The sequence below is a fragment of the Rhineura floridana genome, chromosome 3, assembly GCF_030035675.1.
Source record: "Rhineura floridana isolate rRhiFlo1 chromosome 3, rRhiFlo1.hap2, whole genome shotgun sequence".
Lineage (NCBI taxonomy): Eukaryota > Metazoa > Chordata > Lepidosauria > Squamata > Rhineuridae > Rhineura > Rhineura floridana.
The window spans coordinates 22,416,698-22,441,799 of record NC_084482.1 but is presented as its reverse complement, the minus strand read 5'-3'; the positions used below and the strand labels follow the sequence as shown (position 1 = coordinate 22,441,799).

Genomic DNA, 25,102 nt, shown 5'->3' with positions numbered 1-25,102 from the left:
GATTTCCATGATGCAAGAAAAGTGGGATATAAATGTACGAAAACAAGAAAAAGCCACATAAGCAAATGTGTAGAGAACTCATAATGTCAAGTGCTAGAAAGTTGTGTACTTAAAACAAATCCACCCACACAAATTGTAAGATCAGATCTAATTACTGGAGAGGAGAGCAGAGACAGCAAGTTCAAATGTTCTCAGAACTGTTATCAAGAGGTTCCTGGTGTGTTTTGATAGAGGCCCACTCTTGGAAGAGGCGCATTCAACAAAAGCTAAAGTTTTGTATAGCTGCTAAAGTTTTGTATAGCTTCTGGCAGTAAAAGAAATGAGTACCCCCCCCATTACTGACATGCAACCATTCTCACGAATAGGGCAAACAGCAACTTTCTGCATTCTTTATTCAGCAATTGTGAACTAAAGCAGAACCAGGGAAAGCTGACCGAATGAGTAGCCACACAATAATACCCCTCCGCCATGGTTATAATGCTACTCCTGGCTAGGAGAGAATGCATGATTCACATTGGCAGGGAACCAAGCTGCAATGGAAAGCACAGATGCATCTCTGAGGATGGACACACACTGGATACAATCTTTCCCCTTGCCCCCTTCGGAATTGTCAACCCAAATGCCATCTGGCATGCTCATCTTTCTCTTTTCTTTCATATTGTAGAACACAGCCTTTGGGTTGGTTCAGTTCAGCATTTATTTATTTATTTTGCATGGCCTTCTCTGACTGATACACACATTATCCTATCCTCATATTTCTGTATGATCTTTGTAAAAATGTAATGGTGAATGTGCATCATTGCACTAAATCCAAGCATTTCACAAATCTAATGGCTGGCAACTTCATATTCCTGTTTCAAGACCCACTCCCACCTTTTGCAAGCTATCAAAATTTTAACAATGTCTGGGCACACGGATGCAGGAACACAAATTCGCCATAAAAAACTGCGCCTGCAGTTCTGGGATGAGGAAGGATGTACATAAATGTAATAGTCAAAGGTATGTCCAGAGTAGGTGAGCCCAAAAGAGAAATAAAACATGACAAGAACACACCTTCAGGGCTTGTTTGCATCAATGATTTTCATGGAGGCACGTCACTTTACGCTGTTGCTGAGATGGAGGGAGGGGAATGCTTTGGGTGTAACAGAGGGAGAGGCCTAAAGGGACATCTTTTTACTCCCATTGAGTATTATGAGAAGTGAAGGCAACTGGGTTTCCCCACCTTTTTATTTGCTTTTCCTTACAGTTTGTAGAACCAGAGTTTAGTTTGTTGCAAACAAAGTTTGTCAGTTAATAAAAGGAATCAGTGTTAAAGATGTCCTGGATGGGGTTGCACTCCCCCTGAAGGAGCAGGTTCATAGCTTAGGGGTTTTCCTAGAACCATCTCTGTCACTTGAGGCTCAGGTAGCCTTGGTGGCACAGAACGCCTTCTACCAACTTTGGTTGGTGGCCCAGCTACACCCCTATCTGGACAGGGATAACCTGGCTTCAGTTGTCCATGCTCTGGTAACCTCCAAGTTAGATTACTGCAATGCGCTCTATGTGGGGCTGCCTTTGAAGACCGTTCGGAAACTGCATCTTGTGCAAAATGCATCGGCCAGATTGGTAACAGGGGCCAGACAGTTCGAACATATGAAACTAATTCTGGCTCGCTTGCATTGGCTGCCGGTATGTTTCCGAGCTTGATTCAAAGTGCTGGTTTTAACCTATAAAGCCTTAGATGGCTTGGGACCACAATACCTGATGGAACGCCTCTCCCGACACCAACTCACCCATACACTACGCTCAACATCCAGGGCCCTCCTCCGGGTGCCTACTCTGAGGGAAGCTGGGAGGATGGCAGCAAGGGAGAGGGCTTTCTCAGTGGTGGCCCCCAAATTATGGAATGATCTTCCTGACGAGGTGTGCCTGGCGCCAACACTGTTATCTTTTCGGCACCAGGTCAAGACTTTCCTCTTCTCCCAGGCATTTTAGCTTGTGTTTTTAAATTGCTTTTTTAAAAAGTGTTTTTAAATTTGTATATTTGTTTTTAATGTTTTTAATTGCTGTAAACCGCCCAGAAAGCTTCGGCTATGGGGCGGTATACAAATGTAATTAATAATAATAATAATAATAATTTAAAAAAAAGAAGTGAAGCCTCCAAGAACTATTGTTTCTGTTAAGTAGACTTTGGCTGTTGCAGTGGAGGGTGGCTTCAATGGGGTAGAGGCATCTGTGGTCGCCACAATCATCATCTCCATAATGGCCCAGATCTACTACTCAAATACTTCGACGGGAACTACAAGTACTGGCATGTGATGTTACCGAGAGAGCTCTCAAAGCAAATACCAAAAACTCATTTAATGACTGAAGATGAATGGCAAAGACTTGGTGTTCAGCAAAGATGGCTGGGTCCACTATATGATCCATGAATCAGAACCACAACCCTCCTTTTTAGAAGACTACTTTCAAAAGGCCAGCAGAAATGAACAGCCTCTCAGTTTCTGGAACTTTACGTATAAACATACATATGTTGGAAGTATTCGGTGAATAACCTGTGCATGAACAGTGTTATACACTGCAACAGAGCTCAGTAAAATGCAAACAAAGTAGGCTGTTTGGTCTTGAATTCTCACTTAACTGTTAACAAATGCTTGTTTGAGTTTGTCAGTTTTGTTCAATAATGTTTCAGTGAATACTTGTGAAAAATATACAAAAAAGTAATTCCTGTACGTGAGCAGTGTTATACACTGCAACAGAGCTCAGTAAAACACAAAGTAGGTTGTTTGGTCTTGAATTCTCACTTAACTGTTAACAAATGCCTATTTGAGTTTGTCAGTTTTGTTCAATAAAGATATTTTGTGCCATCTTCCATTGACTCATCACCCAAAGAAGGGGCATAGTCTCCCCACATGCTGGTCATACTACATTTCCTGGATATGTGGTACAAAATAAAGAATCTCCTTAGAGATGTGCAAGTGTGATTTCTTCAGATACAATCTCACACAGTGGCTTTTCCTGAACAATTCCTGAACCTATTTTCCTTAAAAATTAGAGTGCCCTTCACTTCCTCTCCCCAAAGGTTCACCATCATTATCTAATCAATGTATTAGTAAATTTATGGAAATCCAGTATTTTAAAAACTTTTTTTTCTAAATCCCACATGTGCCATTTTGGAAGGGGATGTCCATGCGCATGGAAATGTGCAAAAAATGACTCAATAAGAGAAGTTAAATTAGGAATGTTGATATGAATGCTCTTATGCAGAATTGAGAGTGCATGAAAGTAAGTCAGTGAAGATGGATCTATGGCAGCTCCTGTTCTGTAGGACAGGAGCTAGGATTCCTTACCATTAATAAAAGAATTACGCACACCAATTGGGAAGCTAAGGCTGCAGTCCTATGCACACTTAAATTGGAAAGAAATTCCAATGCATTCAGTGTGATTTACATATGACTAAACATGTAAAAGGATCAGCTTGTGTCTCATCTTCAGGGTATGCAAAACCAACCAAACGTGAGCTTAACATTAGTTACGATGAATCCTCTGGGACATTCTGTGCTGAAAGCAGGGAACTACCAGTAAGGACTGCCCAGTCCAAGCTGGTCCCAAATCACCCCAGAACTAACTTAATGAAAGGTGTAACAGTTTTAGCATGTAATATTAGTGCTAATAGTTTTAAAATGCAAAGCAAAGACCTGTATTCATACCAAGAAATTCCAAGCTAAATGGAAAATGGACTGCCCTCAAATCGATCCCAACTGATGGCTATCCTATGAACAGGGATTTCATGGTAAGCAGTATTCAGAGGGGGTTTACCATTGCCTCCCTCTGAGGCTAGTCCTCCCCAGCTGGCTAGGGCCTGCTCAGCTTGCCACAGCTGCACAAGCCAGCCCCTTCCTTTTCCGCAACTGCCAGCTGGGGGGCAACTGGGCTCCTTGAGACTGTGCAGCTTGCCCATGGCTGCACAGGTGGCAGGGCACCTAACTCCGGAGCCACTCACTGTGGGGGTGATCTTTAGCTGGCCCTTGACACCCAGGAGACACGAGTGGGGATTTGAACTCACAGACTCTGGACTCCCAGCCAGGCTCTCCTCCCCACTGTGCTATACCAGCTGTGCAATTCAAAGCTAAAGGCTTGGAAAGCTAATCTGTAAAGACAGAACCAATATATATAAGAATGTATCTGTGCAAGTATATAAATTAGTATTAACAAAACCTGCATTTTTTGTCATGTCAAACATACACAGAACACATGCAGATATTAGTGGAAGGGATGGATGCTACTTTTGCAAACCAAATACACACCCTTCTCTCCCCAAGCTGAACTGAAAATAGTCCACAGCATTTGGGTCAAAATTTATCCCACTGGCTTAACATGTCAATCAGAAATTTATGAGGCCATTTTGCATTAAATGGAGTTCTGAAACTTGATCAGTAGAAACTAGAGTTGAAATAAAATTTTATAGAAAGTAAAAATGTGGCCCTATCTCTGAATTGTTAACATTCTCAAATTGCACTTTTGAAATTTGGTTTAATTGCAACTGACACTTTTAACAACTGAACCAAATTATGATGCGTTTTAAGACAGTAATGATAAATAGCAGCTTGCCAAAAGCAACATTTTTATACCCGTTTTTTTCCTTGGGGTTGAAATGGGAGTTATAGTCCAAAATATCTGGAGGGCTCACATTGGCTCCCCCTACCCTATGGGGAATCTCATGTGGGGAACATGGGAGAGAATGGATTGGGCTCTTTATTATTACTATGAATAATTATTATATATAAGGGCTGTGACCCAATTTTTTTTCAAAAAAACAGATTAGTCTAAGCAATTCTATTTGCACATGAAGAAAATTTGTTTTTAGATGATTCCAGCTCCTTTGCAGTGGGGTTAATTTTTAAAAAACAAGAGTTTGTGTGGTTAAAGGGGGTACCTTCCTAGATAATCAAAAGGGTTTAAACTGATTAATTAAACCAAACGACTGACTAAAAGCTGCAGCCCTGGCAGCAGCAGTTGATGGGGTGCCAAAGTTGCCAATCTGCCCACACCATGCTGCGCACCTCCCCCCTCTCAGGAACTGGCAACGATGCTTGCTGTTGGGAAGGCAGGTGAGCGATGGCACCCTGCCTGTGCCACTTTGCTGATCGCTACTGAGTGCTAATATTGCATTATTAGTGGATGGATGGGAAAGAACAGGCTGAAGCTGAACCCCGATAAGACTGAGGTATTACTAGTGGGGGACAAGGGAAGGTTGGGTGATTTTGACCTGATACTTAATGGGGTGAGTTTGCCCCTGAAGGACCAGGTCCGCAGTCTCAGGGTCATCTTGGACTCCCAGCTGTCTATGGAGGCTCAGGTTTCTGCAGTGAGCCGGGCAGCTTGGTACCAACTTCATCTAGTACAGAGGCTGCGACCCTATCTTCCCATACATCTGCTCCCACGAGTGATACATGCCCTGATCTCCTCTCGATTAGACTACTGTAATGCGCTCTACGTGGGGTTACCCTTGAAGACGGTCCGGAAACTCCAGCTGGTACAAAACGCGGCGGCACGCTTAATAAAGCAGACCCGCCGCCGTGATCATATCACCCCAGTGTTGATTGAATTACACTGGTTGCCAGTTGTATACCGGGCCCAATTCAAGGTGTCGGTTTTAACCTTTAAAACTCTATACGGTTCCAGCCCAGTTTATCTGAAGGAGCGCCTCCAGTATCACCAAATATGCCGCCAAACAAGATCAGCCTCACAGGACCTTCTCTCGGTCCCACCGACTAAGACAGCTAGGTTGGTGCGGACCAGGGAGAGGGCTTTTTCGATCGTGGCCCCCACCCTCTGGAACTTACTTCCCTTTGATCTTCGGCATGCTCCCTCCCTGTTGACTTTTCGCCGAGCCTTGAAGACCTGGCTCTTCAGGCAGGCCTATGGGATCTCTGGGGTGGGTTAGGTTTTACACTGTATTAATGTAAGATGGTCTTCAGATGAGATGTTATGATATTAATAATGTGATGATTATGTATATGAGCAGATTGTATTTTATATTGTACGTCGCCCAGCGTGTCCGTTCAGTCGGACAGATGGGCGTCTGCTAAATAAAATTTTATTATTATTGTTATTATACACTCCACAGCTTACAGGTTCAGTTCCAGGAGACATGACTGAATAATGCCTTGCTTCCGCTTGAGCTGAGATATAGAAAGAATGAGGCACATTTGAAAGCATACCTCCAACCCAGTGTCTGTCTCAACAGTCAATTCACATGAGCATTGGGCCCGGGGCAGCCATTTGATAGATGTGCCTGTATATGTCAACTTCCTGCCAGCCATGTACAGCTGCCACATGCAGATTGATTGTCATGCATGTGTTGGCAAGTGATCAAAACACAAACGTTTGCACGGGCAGCACTGTGCAGATTTGACCGTGTATGTGATGGTAGTTGCAGGGTCTCATCCTGTGAGCTGGCCCTTTGTGGTCACGGTTGCATATAAGAGAGAGAGAGAGAGAAAAACAGAAAGACCCGGGCCCAATTTCTTTCTAAGAAATGATCCCTTTCTTTTACTGTGCAGCTGAAGCCTTCTAAAAGAGGAAAGGTGAGTATAGGTGGGCTGTCTGAAAAAATCCTGGCACAGGGGGAGGTGGGAAGAAGAAATAAGACTTGGGGATCCAGCAAGGGAGGACCGACTTTGTATCCAAATTTTGATTATTATTTTTTGTTCTCATGTGTGCCAAATCCCATTTCGGGGATTCAAGCTGTACTCCCTCCTTAACCATTACCGCTTCTTTGTGGAAGATGGCACTCAGCACCACACTTTGTAGTTCACTGTGCTCACCAAACAAACCTCCATGCACATCCCTTGCTTTTTACACCGTCTCTACTGTTCTGCTTGTGGGGCTGGAGGAAGGCAAGGCAGCTGCAAGAGTCCTCAGCCGGTCCTTCTCCCCAGATCCCTCTGACACAGTGGAAGCTGGCCCAGTAGGGCAAATGGGGCTCTGCCCACCAAACTCAGTCTGCCTGCCCCCAGCCAGCCTCTACCTGCCTGCCTTCTTACTTACAACCAGTCCAAGCAATGGCACCGGCTACCTTTGTAGAACACAGGTGAGAGGAGGATGGGGCAAGAACTGGAACTTGTTGGCTCTGCCTGTCGTTGGCTCTGTCTCCACCACCTGTTTGGGCTCCTTGCGTTCCGCCCTGCCAGTCCCAATGGGCACCAGCCACCACTGCTCTGATAGCAGCTCCTCTGATGAGGATATTGGAGTAAGATAAGGTTTATGGCTCCAGAACCTGCTGGGCTGAGACGTGTCCCATTTCAAAACCCCTGCACTACAAAGTCCTGCTTTTGTTTGCCACTCGCCTAAAGTCTCCTTGAGGTTCCAAAAGGCTCCTGTGCTTGAGGATGCTCAGGATTTGCAAATGCCACACCACAGTGTTGATATTTGGTTCCCAAGGAACACGAGAACGGGGTGTGGTGCCTCCCTCTCTCTCCCTTCCCAGCACGCCTCTGGAGGGGGGATAGGTTATTCTGTTCAGCAAATCTATGGTCTGTAATAGCCAAAACTGTCACTTTTAAAAGAACAATGGCAACAACATAGAACTGTGGCAAGCCCAAGGGTCTTAGTGGATAAAAAATATTTTTTCTTTGATGAATAAAAATTATTTTAGTTTAATAGTGCTCTTAATAATAATAATAATAATAATAATAATAATAATAATAATAATAATAATAATAATAAATCACAAGAAAAAGGAGATATAAGTTATGCCACTACTCTGATTAGATATTTTAAACTGGGCCTGTTACCAGGTATGTAGAGATAAAAGTGTCCATGAAAAGAGGTTGGAATGAAATAGGGTCTCATACAATTCTTCTTGAAATGAAACAGGAATTTCTTGTGGACACTATTCTGGCATTGGTGCTAATGCTACCTTAAAAAAAACACCACAGGAAGTCCTTCAAAAAACAAAATAAAACCCTGACAATGTTTTGCCTGACACAGGAAGAAGCTAAAAGTGTATGTATTCCTAAAACCCTTCACAGCTCCAGCACAATACTCAGGAAGGAAGGAAGGAAGGACACGGCTGACATGTACACGACTGGGTCATGTGAGGAAACAAAGGCTGGGACACATCAAAACAAGAGGAAATCCCATATCTCACTCCTTCCACTCCGGTTGTCACTGTTAAAAGGGTCAGCAGGTGCAGGGAAATATTCACCACAAAGTGCTCACAGCAGCGAGAGGCATGAGGCTAGCCCTGGCCTTCAAGGGATCTGAAAGACATTGAGTTTGCTGGTGTTTTTGAGTGTCTGTCGCCGGTTGCAGAACCAGACCCGGACCACCTCACGATCATAATTGAGCTCCTTGGCGATCTCTGTGATCTCCTGACCCGTGGGCAGGGCGTTCTTCTCAAAGTAGGCATTGAGGGCTTCAATGGCCTGTGGTGTGAAAGACGTGCGTCGCTTGCGCTTCTTGGAGGGCTCACCACCCACAAACTCCATCAGGTTCTGCTGGCCCTCCTGGTTCCGCAGCTCAGCCTCACTCAACCACTTCTCCAGCACAGGCTTTAGCTTCTGGGCGCTTTTGGGAGTGATGTCCAATTTTTCAAACCTGGAAAGTCAGCAGTGACCATTGAGGAGTACTGAGAGGACATCCAGTTCCTACTAAATCTCAGTGGTAGAGCACATGGTTTGCATGCAAATGGTCCCAGATTCAATCCCTGGCATCTCTAAGCAGAGCTGGGAATATCCCGTCTGAAACCCTGGAAAGCTACTGCTAGTCAATGTAGACAATATTGAGATAGATGGACCAAAATGTTTGACTCAGTATAAGGTAGCTTTCCATATACCTGGTTAGCCTGGTGCAGATATGTTCCCCCTCAACTATTGGGTACCAATCCTTCAACTCACAATGGATATATTTCATTTTTAAAAAGAAGATTGTGATGGCTGCCTGGTGACAGACAGAATTTGGTAGATTACAAATGGATTACCATGAGATCTCGTTATTGTATTTCTAAGGGGATATCTAAAGAGACTAGCAGACAGGCAGGCACAGCATTCATTTAAAATACCCAATGCTAGATTCTATGCATGCATGCCAATCACACAGACTCTATCGACAGTTCTAAGAAGAAGAAAAACCATAATGGGTGAAGGAGTCCTAGTTGTACCTCAACATCTGTCTTACCTGCATATAGCAGACTGGCTGTATGCGGGTCCTTCAGTAGCAGTCAATGCTTGCCCCACCTGTGTCTGTGTTAGACCCAGAGACAGGCGTCGAATCTTAAAGTTCTTGGCAAACTCTCTAATCTCCTCCAGATTAATTCCATCTTCATCGTTTCCACTGTTTGGAGGCTGAGGCTCTAATGTGAGAGAGGAAGTAAAAACGAACCAATTACACAATGCGGTTTGTTCCCTGTTGCAGCCTCTAGCTAAATTACACAGGAACTGCTGATCCTATGCAGTTGTGGCTCCTGCAGCCAAGCATACAACAAATTCTGGCCACTACAGTTGGGGGAGTTGTGGAGTGCACACTTAACCATCTAGTACAGGTGTGGAGGATCTTTGGCCCTTCAGATGTTCCTGAACTACAACTCTCATCAGTCCTAGCTAGGGTTGCCAGGCTCAGGGCCTGAGAATGATTCTGTATCTTTAAGGGAAGAGAAAATTCAGCCAAGCACTGGTTTTCTTGCAACACTGTAATGGGAAAAACCACAAGGTGGAATTCTCCCTTCCCCCTGCACAACTTTTAAAGATACAGAAGAAAAAGTTGTGCAGGGGGAAGGGAGAATTCCACCTTGTGGTTTTTCCCATTACAGTGTTGCAAGAAAACCTGCACTTGGCTGAATTTTCTCTTCCCTTAAAGATACAGAATCATTCTCAGGCCCTGAGCCTGGCAACCCTAGTCCTAGCAACCATGGGCAATGGGCAGAGATGCTGAGAGTTGTAGTTCAGCAATATCTGGAAGGCCAAAGGTTCCCCATACCTGGTCTACTATCACTAAGCAGGAACCCAGGAGAAGAGCCTGGAAAGTGTGGTGCTGATGCTGTGTTGTAGTGCCTATAGCACTGCCTGTAACTGGCCTCCATTGGCATTAACAAATGGCCTCACCAGCCTGAGGAGGCGTGTGTAGAGGGTTGTATTATTTTTATTTTATTTTCTTACATTTATATCCTCCGTTTCTTCTGTCATAGAACCCAAGCTTGGCGTACATGTGGTTCCCAACCAGGCACCGACCAGACTCAGGCTTGCTTAGCTTCAGCAAGGTGGTGGCCTTATCTGCCTTCTTCAGACCATACCCTGGGACCAATGTGTGGGTTGCAATGGTTTCTCACCAGACAAATCAGGCATTTCCTAATTTCTAGAACAAATTGCAGCTTGCACACCCACCACAACTTGCTGTAAGATAGGGCAGTGAACAACTTCCTATTACTACCCACAGATCAGCCACCCCTCTACCTGCCTTGAAAGCAAAAGTAATTGCAGAGATGCTTACTGGAAACCAGCTGGCTGACAGTCGGGGTCTCCGAGCAGGTGATAGGGACAGGAGCAGAAGCTAGTTTGGCTGCAGGGGGAGGGCTTGCAATGACTACAGCTGGCTGTGATAGAGTTGGGGCAGGTTGAATTGGCTGGACCTGACAATGCAGCAAAAGAGAGTGATGTTAAGCTAACATTTTTATCTGAAACTGGGTATTCTTCAACTGTGGGTCGTAGTTTGATGAACAAACCTAATTAACAAGGCTATGTGCAGTCCAAGTGATTCAAGGAAGATCCAATTACACAATCGGAACCATGCACATTAAACAAATATACCCATATTTGCTCATTTTGCCCAGGTTATACTGCTTGAACAAAAGCTATATTCTTCCACCTGGAAGCTCTGTCCCCGATACAAATAAGAATGAAGACATGTATAACATAAAGAAATACCACAGCAGGTCTCCAAGCTGTTGGATGAAACCGGCATCCTGCCACTTCACAACTGAAATGGCAGATGTGCAAATCAAAACATGACTTCAGCCATCAGTCTTGCCTCTTTCCTTATGCTTCCAGAGGGATACCTATATTTTTTTAAAGTGTTCTTTCCCAACTGTGTTATTCTTTATTTAAAAAAACACACCATCCTTTTAAAACTAAAAATCTGTTCAAGGGACTTTGCTGTGAGTGTGCGCATGAGTGTGTGTGTGTGTGAGAGAGAGAGAGTGTATATGGGGTTTCTTGGTGACAACACAGGCACCAGCTATGCATAGCCGGCTTCAGCTGCAAAACTAGCAGAGTTGGACATTGGAAAGAAAAGGTGCATTCTGATCAAGTGCAATGCGGGTGTTGCCAGTGACCCTGTGGCTCTAAACATGGCATGTCTGTCATCCATCCATCCATCCATCCATCCATCCATCCATCCATCCATCCATCCATCCTCCCTCCCTCCCCATCCACATCCATCCATCCACATCCATCCATCCATCCATCCATCCATCCTCCCTCCCTCCACACCCACACCCACACCCACACCCACACCCACACACACCCTGCCTTATGGCCAAAAGGCCCTCAAGGCGGCTTATAAGAAAAACACAAATACAGGAACACATCCATAAAACAATACAATTTACAAAATTAAATAACAAATAACTATTAAAAAACAGCGATTACAAAACTTCCAATGAAAATACAGTGTGGTGGAGGCGCCTGGAGTGGCAGAAACATCTCGGGCTACCCCAACAAAGCTGTGGGTTGGTTCTCTCTCTTTCTTTCTATACTTGCAAGCCCAACACCTTCAACTGAACTTCTAATCAGCTTCGCTGGTGGCAAAATACGAGTAAGCTTTCCCCAGCAGCAGCCAGTCCCGCAGAAGCAGGGTGGGTCATGGCCTGGATGTCGTTCCCCATCCCGCTGCCGTAGTTGTAAATGACAGCGGTGGCCCCCCACTTGGCGGCCGCATTGATCTTCTCGGAGAAGGTCCAGCCACCCGCCCCCTGCTCAATGAGAGCAAGCCAAGGCATACCTGCAGCGGTGGCGGCAGCCAGGACACTGAAGTTGGTGACAGGGTTGCAGGCATTGATGGGTGTCGAGCCCCTCCGGCAGCACCAGCATGCCGGCCTCCCACTGCAGGGGCGAGTCCTGCCTGTAGAACCCATTCTCGCTGGCATTCCAGCTGCTCAGCTGAGGCCTTGAGGGTGTTGGCTGGGAGGGAGGTGGAGGCTGCTGGCCCCGGGGTGAATGGGAAGGTTGCCCAGCCAGGACTGGAGAGGAGTAACTGCTCTCACAGCCTTGGCGGGGGTTAGCGTGAGGTGGGCACGGTGTAGCCCCTAATGCCTGTTTGGTTCCCCTTTCTTCCTCGGATGAGGTTACTGGCATTCTTGAGTACAGAATTTGTTACCTAGACAGAATCCATAACTACCACCCCAATCAAGCACACTTACAAGCTCCGCATACAACTTAGCTCTTTTGTAAATGCAAGGTTGGCTACAGACAACCAAAAGCCTGAGGCTTGGTTCAGCTGTGCCCCCTTGGCCACGCCTTCTTCCATTCCCCCCCTCCCCAGAAAGAGCCACACACCCCTATTCAGAACTGTACCACTGCTGTCTTTTCATTTTCACCAGTAAGTAGGGAGTATCCTTCTGCATAACAGTTGCTGAAAACCACAGAAGGGGAGAGTGCTTTTGCACTCAGGTTCTGACTGTGGGCTCCCCATAAGCATCTGGCTGGCCACTGTGAGAACAGGATACTGGAGGAGACGGACCTTTGGCCTGATCCAGTAGGGCTCTCCACCGACAAGCTTCCCCCTCCCCTTACCTCACTATCCCAAATTCACTCAGCGGCATCCAATCTACCTCCTACCATACAATCTAGTTGAGGGCTACCTGTAATAGGGACCTCTTAGTCCTTTTAAAAACCATGCATGGATTTGCCTTGCATATGTAGGCACTATCCAGCCCCAATTTTTTCTCTTCTTCTGGATTCCCTATTTGGAAGACACTATAAACAAAGAGATTGCTGGAATAGAAAAGATGGGTTGGATCCTAAAACCAATTGCAGAAGGAGGGGGGGTATCTCTGCTATGCCCCCCCGCCTCCCACACAAAGACTCTCCTGAATGAGGTGGTCTGTGACACAGGGGGCTGCTGGGTAAGGAGAGGATTGCCCATAACTGGGTGCAATCCTCTCCTTTTCCAACAATGCCAACACCTTAGCCCACCTCATTCAGGAGGGTCCTCCAACCCTCAGGAGAAGTTCTTCAGGGGGCACCAGGGGAAGAAGAGGGTGGGAACGTTCCTTTCCTCTAACTTTCTTCTGCAAGTGGTTCTGAAGATCCAGCCAAATGTATATATCTCCCCTCTGTATAAGAGTGCCCCATGCATGTACACTGGCTATGCTTCTGCTGCAGAATTCACTGGTGATTTCCCCTAAGACTCAGCAGTCCTTGCTAGTTGAAGCTCACCTCACTCTTTGCTGGAGATTCTGGTGTGCTGGGCTTTCTAACAGCTGCTGCTGTCTGGATGGTGCTGCTAGCCAAGGTGGCTATAACCTGGCCTTGAGCATTCAAAAGCAGCTGCGGCGTCACTGCCTGCAGCTGAAGATTCTGTGCCGGCAATGTGGCAGGGGTGGCATTTGCTGTGGCAATTCCAGCTGGGTTCACCACCCATGGAAGAGTCCCAATGACCTGAAAGAGAGGACCAGGGCAGATGTAACTGGGATGTAGAACATTTTTCTTCTTAAAACTCAGCCCCCCTCCATCTCAACAGCAATGTGGGAAGCAGGAGGACAGAGTGGGACTAAAGTGAGCATGCTAACAGGAAGAAAGGATAGGAAGAGGCTGCAGAACATGGAGATGTCCATCTTTGTAACCATATGCTTAATATGACCTACTCCCCGAACCCCACTACATATGGGCTATGTCAAACTTGTGCAGATTCACACTGTCATATTTTTCCTGTTCTTGAAAGAGGTTTGAAGACTGCTGTTCGTTCACAAGGCAAGGGCCATGTGAACACGAGCAGCGTAAGAGAAGAAGTGTCTGTACTGCGCAATTCCATATCAGACTCTGCCACACAAGCACAGAAACTGGTACTGTGTGCAGAAATCACCATCCCGATAATTCCAGCTTTGTTGGCTGTAAAGTGAGTTTTTAGACCCAATGGCTGCAAATAATGGCCTTGAAAGAGGCTGTTGAGTAGCAGAAGCAGAATTATGTAAAATAAGTAAACATAAACACATTCACTCCATTTACACATTTCTGACGTCAGCTGTTTTTTGTACAGAATTTGGGTGAACTTGATACAGAGTTTTGCTTTTTTAAAATATAGAAAAATATACCTAGCCTGTGAGTAAAACATTTCACAACGTATTACATTTCTGTTATCTTATTAAAGAAAGCCAAAGTAGGAGATGAAAAATGTAATTCTGAAAGGGACTTCTCTTTAGGATTTCTATAGCAAAAAGATTTTTGGTTTTGGATTGTTTCTGCAAAAACCAGTCTGCCTTTAAACATTAATTGGAGCATGCTAAGTAGGAAGGAAACTGTTTTTTTTATTATCATTATTACTATTATTATTATTTAGTTCTCCCAAGTATTATATTATATTATATTTGTTTACTTCTCAAAAGGGGCTACAAGGCGCTTACAGAGGTATTGCCTCTTATACCTCCTTTACAGAATTGTAGTACAAATTATGTTGTAGTGATATTTTATTATAGATTGGATTAATAATCTAAAACTGAACCTGGCTCTCTGAGTTTTGTCGTTACCAGCATCCAACATTGGAATGATAGATAAATTTACCTTAAGGACTCGTTCAGATGGCCTGTTTAATGAGCTTTCATACTGATTTGTTTGAGGGGAGATTAGATGACACTTCGAGCAAATGATATTCCACACTTTCCAGTACACTTTCCTATCACTTTCCTTACTGCAAAGAAGTCCGATCTTCTGGGGAATTAGGCTGGTTTTGCAAGAGCTGTAAATCAGCTTTAATTGCATAACCTAAATTTGCTGGGATGTAATTAAATCTTGGTCAAAAGTAATGGCAGTCCAGAAGCGCCATTTCCTCTGTTTTTAATGGCTATTATTCAGCATGATCCAGCCAAAGTTAAGATATTTAAGTCCCATTGGTTTCAATGGAAGAATTAAACAATGACTTCAGTTAAAGTCAATAGTACCCCAAAATTCTTAATTTATAATTCACGGTACTCATCCTTTTGTAAATTATTTAAACATTCCTATACTGCTTTTCAGAGCAAAAGCCTTCTCAAGGCAGCTCATAATAAATTAACCATTTTAAAACTGATATTTCAAATGTTTGCGTTGTTTTGTATAAATGCTGCGTTGTTTTACATAAACATATTGTGTTGTTTTATATAAACAACAGCATAAAGCATGCCCTCGCCCAACTTAGCAGTTCAAATAAAAGACATTAATAACATGATGTAAAATAGTGAATGCCGACAATGAAAAATCCAGCCCAGCATGCTTTTAACTACCATGTCTTTTTCACTGCTTGTAAGCTGCATTGATGTTAGTTCAAACATGGCGGGACCAAAAATTACATAAAATGATACTCCCGCAAAAGGCAGTGATAGCCACCAACTTGGATGTTTTTAAAAGAGGAGCAGACAGATTCGAGGAGGATAAAGCTATAAATGGCTGCTAGACATGATGGCTATGCTTGGCCCCCATAGTAGGAGGCAGTCTGCTTCTGAATACCAGTTGCTGGAAACTGCAGGAGGGGAGAGTGTTCTTGCACACAGGTCCTGCTTGCTGGCTTCCTGTGGGCATCTGGTTGGCCACTGTGAGAACAGGATGCTGGACTAGACGGGCCACTGGCCTGATCCAGCAGGGCTCTTCTTATGTTAAATAAAATACTTGAGAAAAATACCCTTGGGTGATATTCTGCTAACGTGTCTCGTCAGCGCAAGGATCACTGCTAGTGCAATGGGACTCCCCTCCTCCCCCCCATGTTCACCCTTCCCAAATCTGTTCCAGAAGGTTAGGGGAGCACCTAGAACAGATTTGGGGGTGCACAGGTGGAGGAGAGGGGGAAGTCCCATTGTGCTAGTGATAATCCTTGTGCTGATGGAACCTTGACTTATCACTACGATAGATGCAACCCCTTTTTCTTTAAAAAGCAGTCTGCTTAAAACTCATTCTCATGCCCTTTAGCAGAGGAAGAGAGCCAGCCCTATGGTGGCTTTGACTGAGTTCTGGAGTCTCGTGGCACTTACTTGTCCCTGGGCATTGGTCAGGATCTGCCCGGTTATCCCTTGTACACTGGGAATGGTGTTTGCGATCACTGGTGTTGCAGCCAAGGAGCTGAGGAGCTGGGTTTGTGCTCCAAGAGAAGCTGCACTGATCTGCAGGAGAAAAGAGAAGCCAAGGATCAAATTACTCTGCCTTCTCCTTCACGGTGGGATTTATTTCTCTGCCCCAGCTGCCTCCCTTCCTTTCTCCAGTATGGGGAAAATACTAGCATACCTTACAAGGCTGTTCTAAGGATTACTGAGATAATGTAACTTAAGTATTTTGAACACTTTAAAACAAGGAGTGCCAGGGACAGCCTACCAATGATATCCAACACCCTGGAGAAATTTTAATATGACACCGGGCAGCCCGACCAAATTTTCATCAAGCCATGGTAAAAAAATTGCATACTGTTTATTCAAAAGAGAAAAAATCTAAAATGTTTTTAGGAAATATATACCATTGATGATGATGATTACATTTATATTCCACCTTTCCTTCAAAGAGCTCAAGGTGGTGCATAGGGTTCTCCCCCTCCCCATTTCATCCTCACAACAATCTTGTGAGGTAGGTTAGGCCGAGATACGGTGACTGGCCCAAGCTTATCCAGTGAGCTTCATGGCTGAGTGGGGATTTGAAGCTTGGTCTCCCAGGTCCTAGTGTGACACTCTAACCACTACACCACACTTCCTCTCACTAGTTTACTGTTATACCTTTTTTGGATTTGTATATAATGCCCCAGTTTATATGTTAAATATGAAGCCCTTATAGAGCATTCTGCCCATTCATGAGAAGGTCAGTTTATGTTGTAAGCAGCCCCTGGTCTATTGTCTGAGAAGAGTAGCTCTTGAGAATACAGAAGTTTATTTTCTTTCTTTCTGAGTTATTTCACACATTTATATACTGCTTGATTGAAACAAAACCTCTAAGCAGACCTCAGTGATTGGTGCTGGGATACAAGGGCCAAGTTGTCCAGGGCTTTGTATATCTATGCAAGAGCCTTGAACCAGGGCCAGTAGGATATAGGCAGCCAGTCCAGATGTTTTAGCAAAGGTGTCACATGCTGTTGTCAGTCTGCCCCCATCAGCAGCCTAGCCGGTGCATTCTGCACCAGCTGGAGCTTTCGGACCAGGGCAGAGGGCAGCCCAACATTCAGCGCATTGCAGTAATCCAGTTTTGAAGCTACCAATGCATGGCCTACAGTAACCAAGTTATCCCGATCCAGCTATGGTGGGCCCTTGGTCTGATCCAGCACGGGCATTTCTTATGTTCTCATGCCATAGTCAGTAAAACTGTATCAGATAAATGGTCCCAGGATATGGTCTGAAAGCACACGAGGCCACCGCCTTGCTAAGAGCTAATCAGGTCTGGGTCTGGTCAGTGCCTGGATGGGAGATGACTTGGCAACCACATGTATGCCACCTTGAGCTCCTTGATGAAAGCAAGGTGGAGTATAAATGTAATAAATACATGAACATTCTTCATTATTAGTATAGATTCATGGGTTGTATCCAGTGGTGGCTTGCACTTGTGGGAAGTGCAAAGCATCCAGTTTTTGCCACCACTATTCCCATTGCTGCCCTCTGTACTATATCCCATATTGTTCCAGAGGCTCCGCCAACCCTCAGGAGCAACTCGGGGTGGGGATGGTTTCAGTAACTTGCAAGATAGTAAGTGTTTTCTGCTAACACAAAGCTGCCACGAGACACAACCCGATGATATTTATTCTGTAGGTAAAAAAACACCTCAAAGTTGTTGCTCCTATTTATAATGAAAACCTATTGAAGAACTTTGCCTCTGGAAAGATCAGAAGACGCACAGCCTACACGTGACCTCCCACAGGAAATCTCAGATGTCAGAAAGAAGTACACCCAATGAAAAGCTTGTCCATCCCACCCCCAAATTTTTGAGCTAGCTCTTCAGTAATGTTTTCAGCTCCTCCTTACTATTCCAGGGTTAAAGGCAAATCCTGCTGGCTGAACTGTTATCTGGGTTTGAGTTTCCAAGGGCTTGGCGACAGGTGGTGTGGATGCTGTGGCAGGCTGCGGCAAAATGGCTGGCTGTGTTTGAGGCTGGAACACAGTCTGTGTTTGGACTGGTGGCCGTGGCTGGACCGTTTGCTGTGCCTGGATAGGCTGGGCTGGCTGCAAAGGGGCTTGTATTGCTGTGTTCAGCACCGCAGCAGCTGTAGGAGCAAGACAAAAAAGAGAGGCACGCTAAATATTGCCATGATGCTACACCGCTCTTTCTCCTGCCCTGTAAGTTCGCTCCTTGTTTTGATCCACGTGTAAACAGTGGGAAAAGTTACACCTGTGCATCGAAGGCCGCAGTCCTATACACACTTACCTGGGAGTAAGTCCCACTGAACGCAATGGGGTTTACTTCTGACTAGGCATGTATAGGATTATACTGTTAGGCAGCTAGCAAGCAGGGAAGCAAGCCAAAAGGCTACAGTACAGGAACAGATGCTTCATACCCAGACAGTTGTTGCTGCACAGGGCTGAGAATAAAGATATATAATACATAAAGTGGTATATTTTATTACACCAAATTACATTGGTGTTAAGAATGTGGAAACTTGTGTGTCACACAGAAATCTGTATCTCTCTGCATCTTCCTTGTTCTTCCCTGCAACACACAGCCAGGGGTCGCTGGAAGCTCTGTAGCTGCTGTAGCAGCAGTCAGGATCGACAGCTTTTACAGCCACCAGGAGGTTTCACATCACAGGCTCCTGTGTGAAGTGGCCACTAGTGACAAACCACGTCTGCAGAATTAGTACTGTCCTGGCTGTATTTCCTTGATTAAGCGTCCCTGCCTTAATAGCCTCTTCTAAATAAAAGTTATTCTCATATATTACTGACGGAAACAACAGCCTCTCCTAAATGATGCCCCAGTGAAACTGACAAGCATGGAATCTGCTGCTGTGAAACAGAGCAGAGAAATGCACTGCAATCTACTGAACATACTAACAGACTGCAACTGAATTTGCTGAGCTCCGGTGTATGCATGGAAGTCCTCTGCTCACAGAAGAGTAATTTATTTCAGCAGAGGTAGCAGATGGGGTGTTATACAGTGCCAGTGGATTGGATCCCTCTACTAAAGCTAATAGATGAGTCCAATTACAGGATGCTCCAGGCTCTGGATCACAGCAATGGTCATTAATACACAGTAAAACAGCAGTAGCCAATGCGGTTCTCTCCAGATGCTGTTGGACTACAACTCCCATCAGCCCTAGCCAGCATGGGCAGTGGCCAAGGATGTTGGGAGCTATAGTCCAGCAGTATCTGGAGGGCATCACATTGGCTGCCCCTGCTGTAAAACATGCTGCACTCTCTCCCATCTCAGATAAGGAAGACACAAACGTTGCCAATGGCTCTTTTAAATTACCTCAGCCCCCCTTTTTCCATGCATACTCTGAAGATGATACTGCATTCCTTAAATAACACAGAGTATTTCTGGACCTTCCCAGCAGAGGAGGGTTTCTGGTTCTGCACAAGCAATGGGCCATTGTGACAATGACAGGGTCCTCTAAGAAGCTGTGATTACCTTGCAAATTGGCTATTGGTGATTTGAAAATTCCCCCAGTAGGAGAGGCAGCCGTCAGTCCTGGGAGGGCAGCGACCGTTGCTGCAGGAAATGTCCACACAGCCAGCCCCTGCTGACTTGCCACTTGACCTGCAATACTGATGGGGATAAGAAGAGGTTGAGTAACTGCCCCTGCTGGAACCATTACGCCTGTCACAACTGTTGCTAAGTTTTCCTGAGTCAAGACCTGCAAAAGTAAACAAGATTTAAAAAAGAAAAGGGAAAAAAGAAATCAACGCCACTGCAGACAGCATCAGTGCAGCAGCCACGTTAACAAGCCCACGGGAAGCCCAGCCCAGCCAGGAGATGCCTGCCTGAGTTGTGCTGTGTGTGGCTTTGTGCCCCATGCCAGCAGCTGGGGCAGATCCAGCTCTGTGACATCCAAATGGGGGCTGTTTGCAAAGTCAACAATAAAGTAGACTGGGGCATTTTTTTTTACAGCCCTCATGAATCGCTCTAGGCTGTATCTTTTTACAAAACCCTTTTTTTTCCAAAGTATGATGCCATGTAGCAAATCACAGTAAAGCCTAGCTGTTTTAAGGCTGTGTTGGCACAAGATTATTTCTTGTTCCACATCCTTGCTGGAGTCATCGATCACTGTTCCACCTACAGGTGTGATTGAGGGGGAAAGAGTTCTTCCTTAAAGGACATTTCCTGCAATGTTCCACACAGAAATATTCACTGCAAGCAATAGTGGATTTACTCCTCATGCAGCAGATCTGCTGTCAGGAGCCCTCTTCATCAGTGGATCTGTTAATCATGTAAGTACTCCAGCTTGCTGCTTTACAGCAGGCTGATAAGCTTACTTGAAAAGTGGAAAAAAATTCTGCTTCTCTTTGCAGTTGCAAACTGCACTGTGGAGGGTTCTAAAGAGGTGAGGAACAAGGAAGGAAACCTTCTCTGTCCTCATCGTGGAAAAGAACTGGGTGGTGTAAACACACCTCAATACAAAGCTACATCACCTGGTTGGCAAAGCATCTCAACGCCAGTACCTCTGCCTCAGTTCTTTAGCCCCTCCGTTAACATCCCAGCACCCCCGAAATGTGCAATGACTGGGACATTGCTGTAATCAGCAAATGCCCAGAGCAAGGAACAGGATGACTGAGCATCAACATAGTCTCCCAAGCTGACATCAGCACTAAGGGCCTTTCCACACAGTCAAATGAAGCATGATCCAATTGCATTTCATCATGTGTGTGATAGTTCCCCGAGCCCCAATGCAGATAGTATGAAATCTCATTCAACTATTATAGATGGGAAAATTGCCTTGCCTTGCTACATGTGTGTGTGATGTTGTACAAAACCACAAGAAAAAATGAAAAGATGAGGTAGAAAGCCAGTTTTATTCTTTTAAAGAAGGCCCAACATATTTTGAATTTTTGCCATTTTTTCCCCAAGGATATTTTTATTTTCCTGGCGAGACACAAGGGGGGAAAATCTACTTTCCCTGGAAACAAAAATGCTCTTTTAATGCATAGGGCCATTTCTGAGAATAAAACTAGTATTCTATAGCACCTCTGGATATTTGCAGTGTAGGTTGCTGCAAACTCTCATTTCTAAACTGTGAGGTGCACAGGGACCCATATGACCAAAGTATCACCTGTTTCCAATAATATTTTAATCACCAAATTAAAGTTCACAAAGTGGCCTGGGGAAAAGAGACTGTAGTCTTGAGTGCATGTTTTGCATTGCACTGCAAGGGAGCAGACAACTACGTGGAGGAATTAAGATTTTTCTTAATTTTTTTTTTTCAAGATAGAAGTTCACAAAATATGTTCCATGGTGGTAGAAGGAATTGTGTCACTAATAACATCACAGAATGCCTAACAGCTGATTCTTGTGCAACCACATTTTCCCCTCAGGTACAAAATACTGCAGGTTAAATGCTGGGGAAATGTTGATAAGCCCACAACAAAAGTGCAACCTTGAGGTCAGACCATGTACATCAGAATTAGTAACAAATGCCCATTTAAAAACTGATTGTGTGGAAAGGCCCTTGGCATCTCCTTTAGCTTCCTCTGGCTCAGAAGTGGACAGCCCCTTGTTTATGGTCGGAGGCTGGGAGAAGCAATTATTCTTAGAACAATATCTCACAAAAACTATCACTCCATATAAGCTTGCAGTGAACAGAATGCAAATGTGCTTTAGAACCCAGGACAAGGAGAAATTTCTCCTTAGCAACGGTGAGTGCTTTGCTGTGTAAGGCCCTGAACAGAGCAGGACCAAGAATATCCATGCTGTTTTATATCCTAACAAGGGCTGGCACAGTTGCACTGCATATGCCCCACAGCACTACACACAAGCTAAGAAATAGATACCTGCCAACAAACACTGGAAAAGTGCATTTGATTTCTACAAAGTCTTGCTTGATGGGAACGAATTCCACAGCATCAAAACCCCATTGAACATAATGAAGTATCCTCAATCCCAGAACACCAGAGCTCAGAGTGCTTTACACAGACCAAATACCAACATGCCAGACAGTTTTGGAATTCCTTCTGAAACCCTCAAAAGCCCTCTGCCTCTACATAAGTTGGGTGTCCCCATCTGGCTGCTCTAAGCCACAGCTGGAAACTCCTGCCCCACTGCAGAAATTGAATGCACTGTTTCCTCTGTTCAGTGGCCAAAAGGCTACCTCCCACATGCCTGACACAGAACTGTAGGGTAAGTTACCTGTGGTGCAGCTTGCACTGTGACGGGAGTTAGAGTTTGTGTTTGCTGGCTTGTCACTTGGCTGAAGGGGATGACTCCTGGGGCAGGCACAGGGGTTATTTCAGGTAATGCCTTTACTTCACCTTGAGAAAAAGGAAATGCCGTTTTGTTTACCTGTTCAGATTTTATCCAAAGAATGTTGAACCAAGTTAGTAAGTCCTTGTTCTGCTTTCCCAAATCCTGCCTTGCCCCTTCGCGTATGAAGGCTTTGACATCCTTCCTGCCTGTAGACTTTGCAGTGATTTGTCTCCAACCATCTCTGCTACCTGACCCCTCCCCATTCCACTGTTGCCATAGCCTGGTAATGGGCCCAGTCCCAGGGAAGGAGCACCTGGCAATAGGCAAGCTCATTAGCAGGTGGCTTTGGCTGGTGAAACTATTCATCCTTTGTCCTAACTTCTGGAAGCCGGGAATTAATAACTTGGTTTCCACACCTTTCAAGAGTTCCTGGGCAAGCCTTCTTAGGTTTTCATATGTTCTATCTTCCCTCATCAGGTAGGGAAGCATTGCTTGCTGCTATCATCATCATCATCATCTACATTTGTTAGTATCTTTGTTCAAAAAAAGGCTCAAAGCAACTTTACAAAATAGAATAGATAAAATCAAATTAAAAACCAGAAAATTTAAAAGCAAATGTACAATACAAAACTCCTAAAATGCTCATCCAACAACACAATAAGAAGAAAAAGTCCTATCCCACCTCACTAAAAGATGAGCACCACAGCAGAGGCTAACTTAACTACCTAAGGCCTGGGTAAATAAAAACGTTGTGGTCTCATGCCTAAAAACTGACAATGATGATGCGCGTTTCTTTGGGGAAAGCATTCCACAAACGGGAGGCCACCAATGAAAAGGCCCATTCTTGTGTAGCTATCCTCTGCACTTGCCTCAGGTGAGGACATGGAGAAAGGCCTCTGATGAAGACCTCAGTGTCCTTAATCTTTCAGCAAACTAACAAAAGTCAAACTTCCTAATGCATGATATACCTTACACAAAAGAGGCGCCCAGGTCATTCCCTGATCTATTTCTTCTACATTTTATTTTATGACATAGCCTCTTGGGACAACAGGGTGAATGGGAAGAATGAATGAACGAAGTGCCTCTTACCACCTGACTCTCCAGACGCTTTCTCTGGGTTTTGCTCTAGCTCTTCCCTTCTTGTTTCACTGGACTCTGGAGCGCAGCTCACAGGAGCCTCTCCAGCCACTGTTGTTGCTTTCTGAGTTTTCCCTTTGTTCTCCACAGGGAGTGGAGCATCCACCCCCACCTCTAGCACCCTAATGGTCTCATGACCCGACATCACAATCACCTGAAAAGAGAAAGCAGAGAATAAGAGGGACATGAGTGGGCTCAAATGTAGTGGATAGTTATAATGACCAATTGAAGACCATACAGAGGGGGAAAGCAACAAGCTGCATTGATTAGTATATTGTAATAAGCACTTGATTCAAAACAGACATGCACTTCCATTCGCTCTTAATCCTTTCTTATTGTTAATGCAATTTGCTGCTTTCCTACTACCAGTGGCCACCCACAGCGGACAGGATGTGCAGCTGGGTCACATACAGAAACTGGTGTAAAAGGGAGAGCACCACTAATTCAGATGTTGAGTGCTGCTTTTACCCTCTTCTCCTTTTGTCCACACCCACCTTTTGGACCCATGCCTTCTTGTTTTAGATGCTGTTTCTATTATCCACAGGCCCTCTCTTCATGGATGTCCTTGGCCTGTGGTGTAAGGCAAGTTATGGACTTGCTAATCTTCAGCCAATAGCATGTTTTGGGTAACAATCGTATATTTTGGGTTTTTTCATCAATGCTCCATGTCAGCATGTTCTTTTGAGTGAACAGTTATGTACATAGACATTTATCCAGATTCTAACAAGAAACAATATGACTGCACTTAACCAATGTTTATAAAATCAGATACACGTGAAATTAAAATTGCTACATTATCTTCCTCTAAGAGCCCCTTATATATGCCAGAGAGGCATCTCTGTTAAATTTTCTCCTGTTCAGTACATTATTATAACTATAATAAATTATAACTACCACTATTCTTCTAGATGCCTTTATATGCCAGGACCCCCGAGTCCAGCAGGTTCATGGCTCTCAGCCTGATGCTGCTAATCAAGTGACCACTGTATGCTCACAGACAGGAGCCCACTGAGTCAGATCCTACAAGAAGAGGACCTCTGGAATCAGAACCAAAACCCTCATGGGAACCTTCCCACACTATGCCAGTCCAAAAGCACAGGAAGTACAGCAGGTAGGAGGCCACAGAGTGCCGGAGAAGGGCCCATCTTCAGGCCAGAAGCTTGGTCCTTTGAGAGACTAGTTCACTTAAAGGGGGCAGACCATAGGAATGGTGAACTGAAGGCAGTTCAGCCCGGTATAACTGGGGGTTTGGATTGTCCTATTAGTCTTTTATCTTCTTTCAAATTGGGTGCTTTCATTTAAATCAAGATTACCTAGTAAACCTGGAGGATCCAAGAATGCTTCCATTGTCTCCAAATCTTTGTTCTGTTTTCCTGATGATGCCATTGGGTTTTTTCCTCTTCCTTTGGATTATCCATTTCTCAGTACTTTGAGAGACC

The 25,102-nt window shown here is 44.7% G+C and overlaps 1 protein-coding gene across 8 annotated transcripts in view; it reads right to left on the bottom strand.

Moving 5' to 3' along the window:
• Nucleotides 1-7,650: 7,650 nt before the first annotated feature.
• POU6F1 (POU class 6 homeobox 1) overlaps nt 7,651-25,102 on the bottom strand; it is a 43,708-nt gene continuing 26,256 nt past the window's right edge. For 6 of the 8 annotated variants that reach the window (XM_061614955.1, XM_061614953.1, XM_061614954.1 and 3 more), the window contains 9 exons: nt 23,616-23,817; nt 22,470-22,591; nt 19,758-19,983; nt 18,158-18,396; nt 16,196-16,324; nt 13,416-13,637; nt 10,471-10,609; nt 9,163-9,337; nt 7,652-8,583 (listed from right to left, as the gene is read on the bottom strand). In XM_061614955.1, the coding sequence (XP_061470939.1) occupies nt 8,238-8,583; nt 9,163-9,337; nt 10,471-10,609; nt 13,416-13,637; nt 16,196-16,324; nt 18,158-18,396; nt 19,758-19,983; nt 22,470-22,591; nt 23,616-23,817 (1,800 nt within the window). In that variant the 3' untranslated portion in view covers nt 7,652-8,237. Of the gene's footprint in view, nt 8,584-9,162; nt 9,338-10,470; nt 10,610-13,415; nt 13,638-16,195; nt 16,325-18,157; nt 18,397-19,757; nt 19,984-22,469; nt 22,592-23,615; nt 23,818-25,102 lie in introns of all 8 variants that reach the window. The other 2 variants (XM_061614960.1, XM_061614952.1) reach the window with 2 other exon arrangements.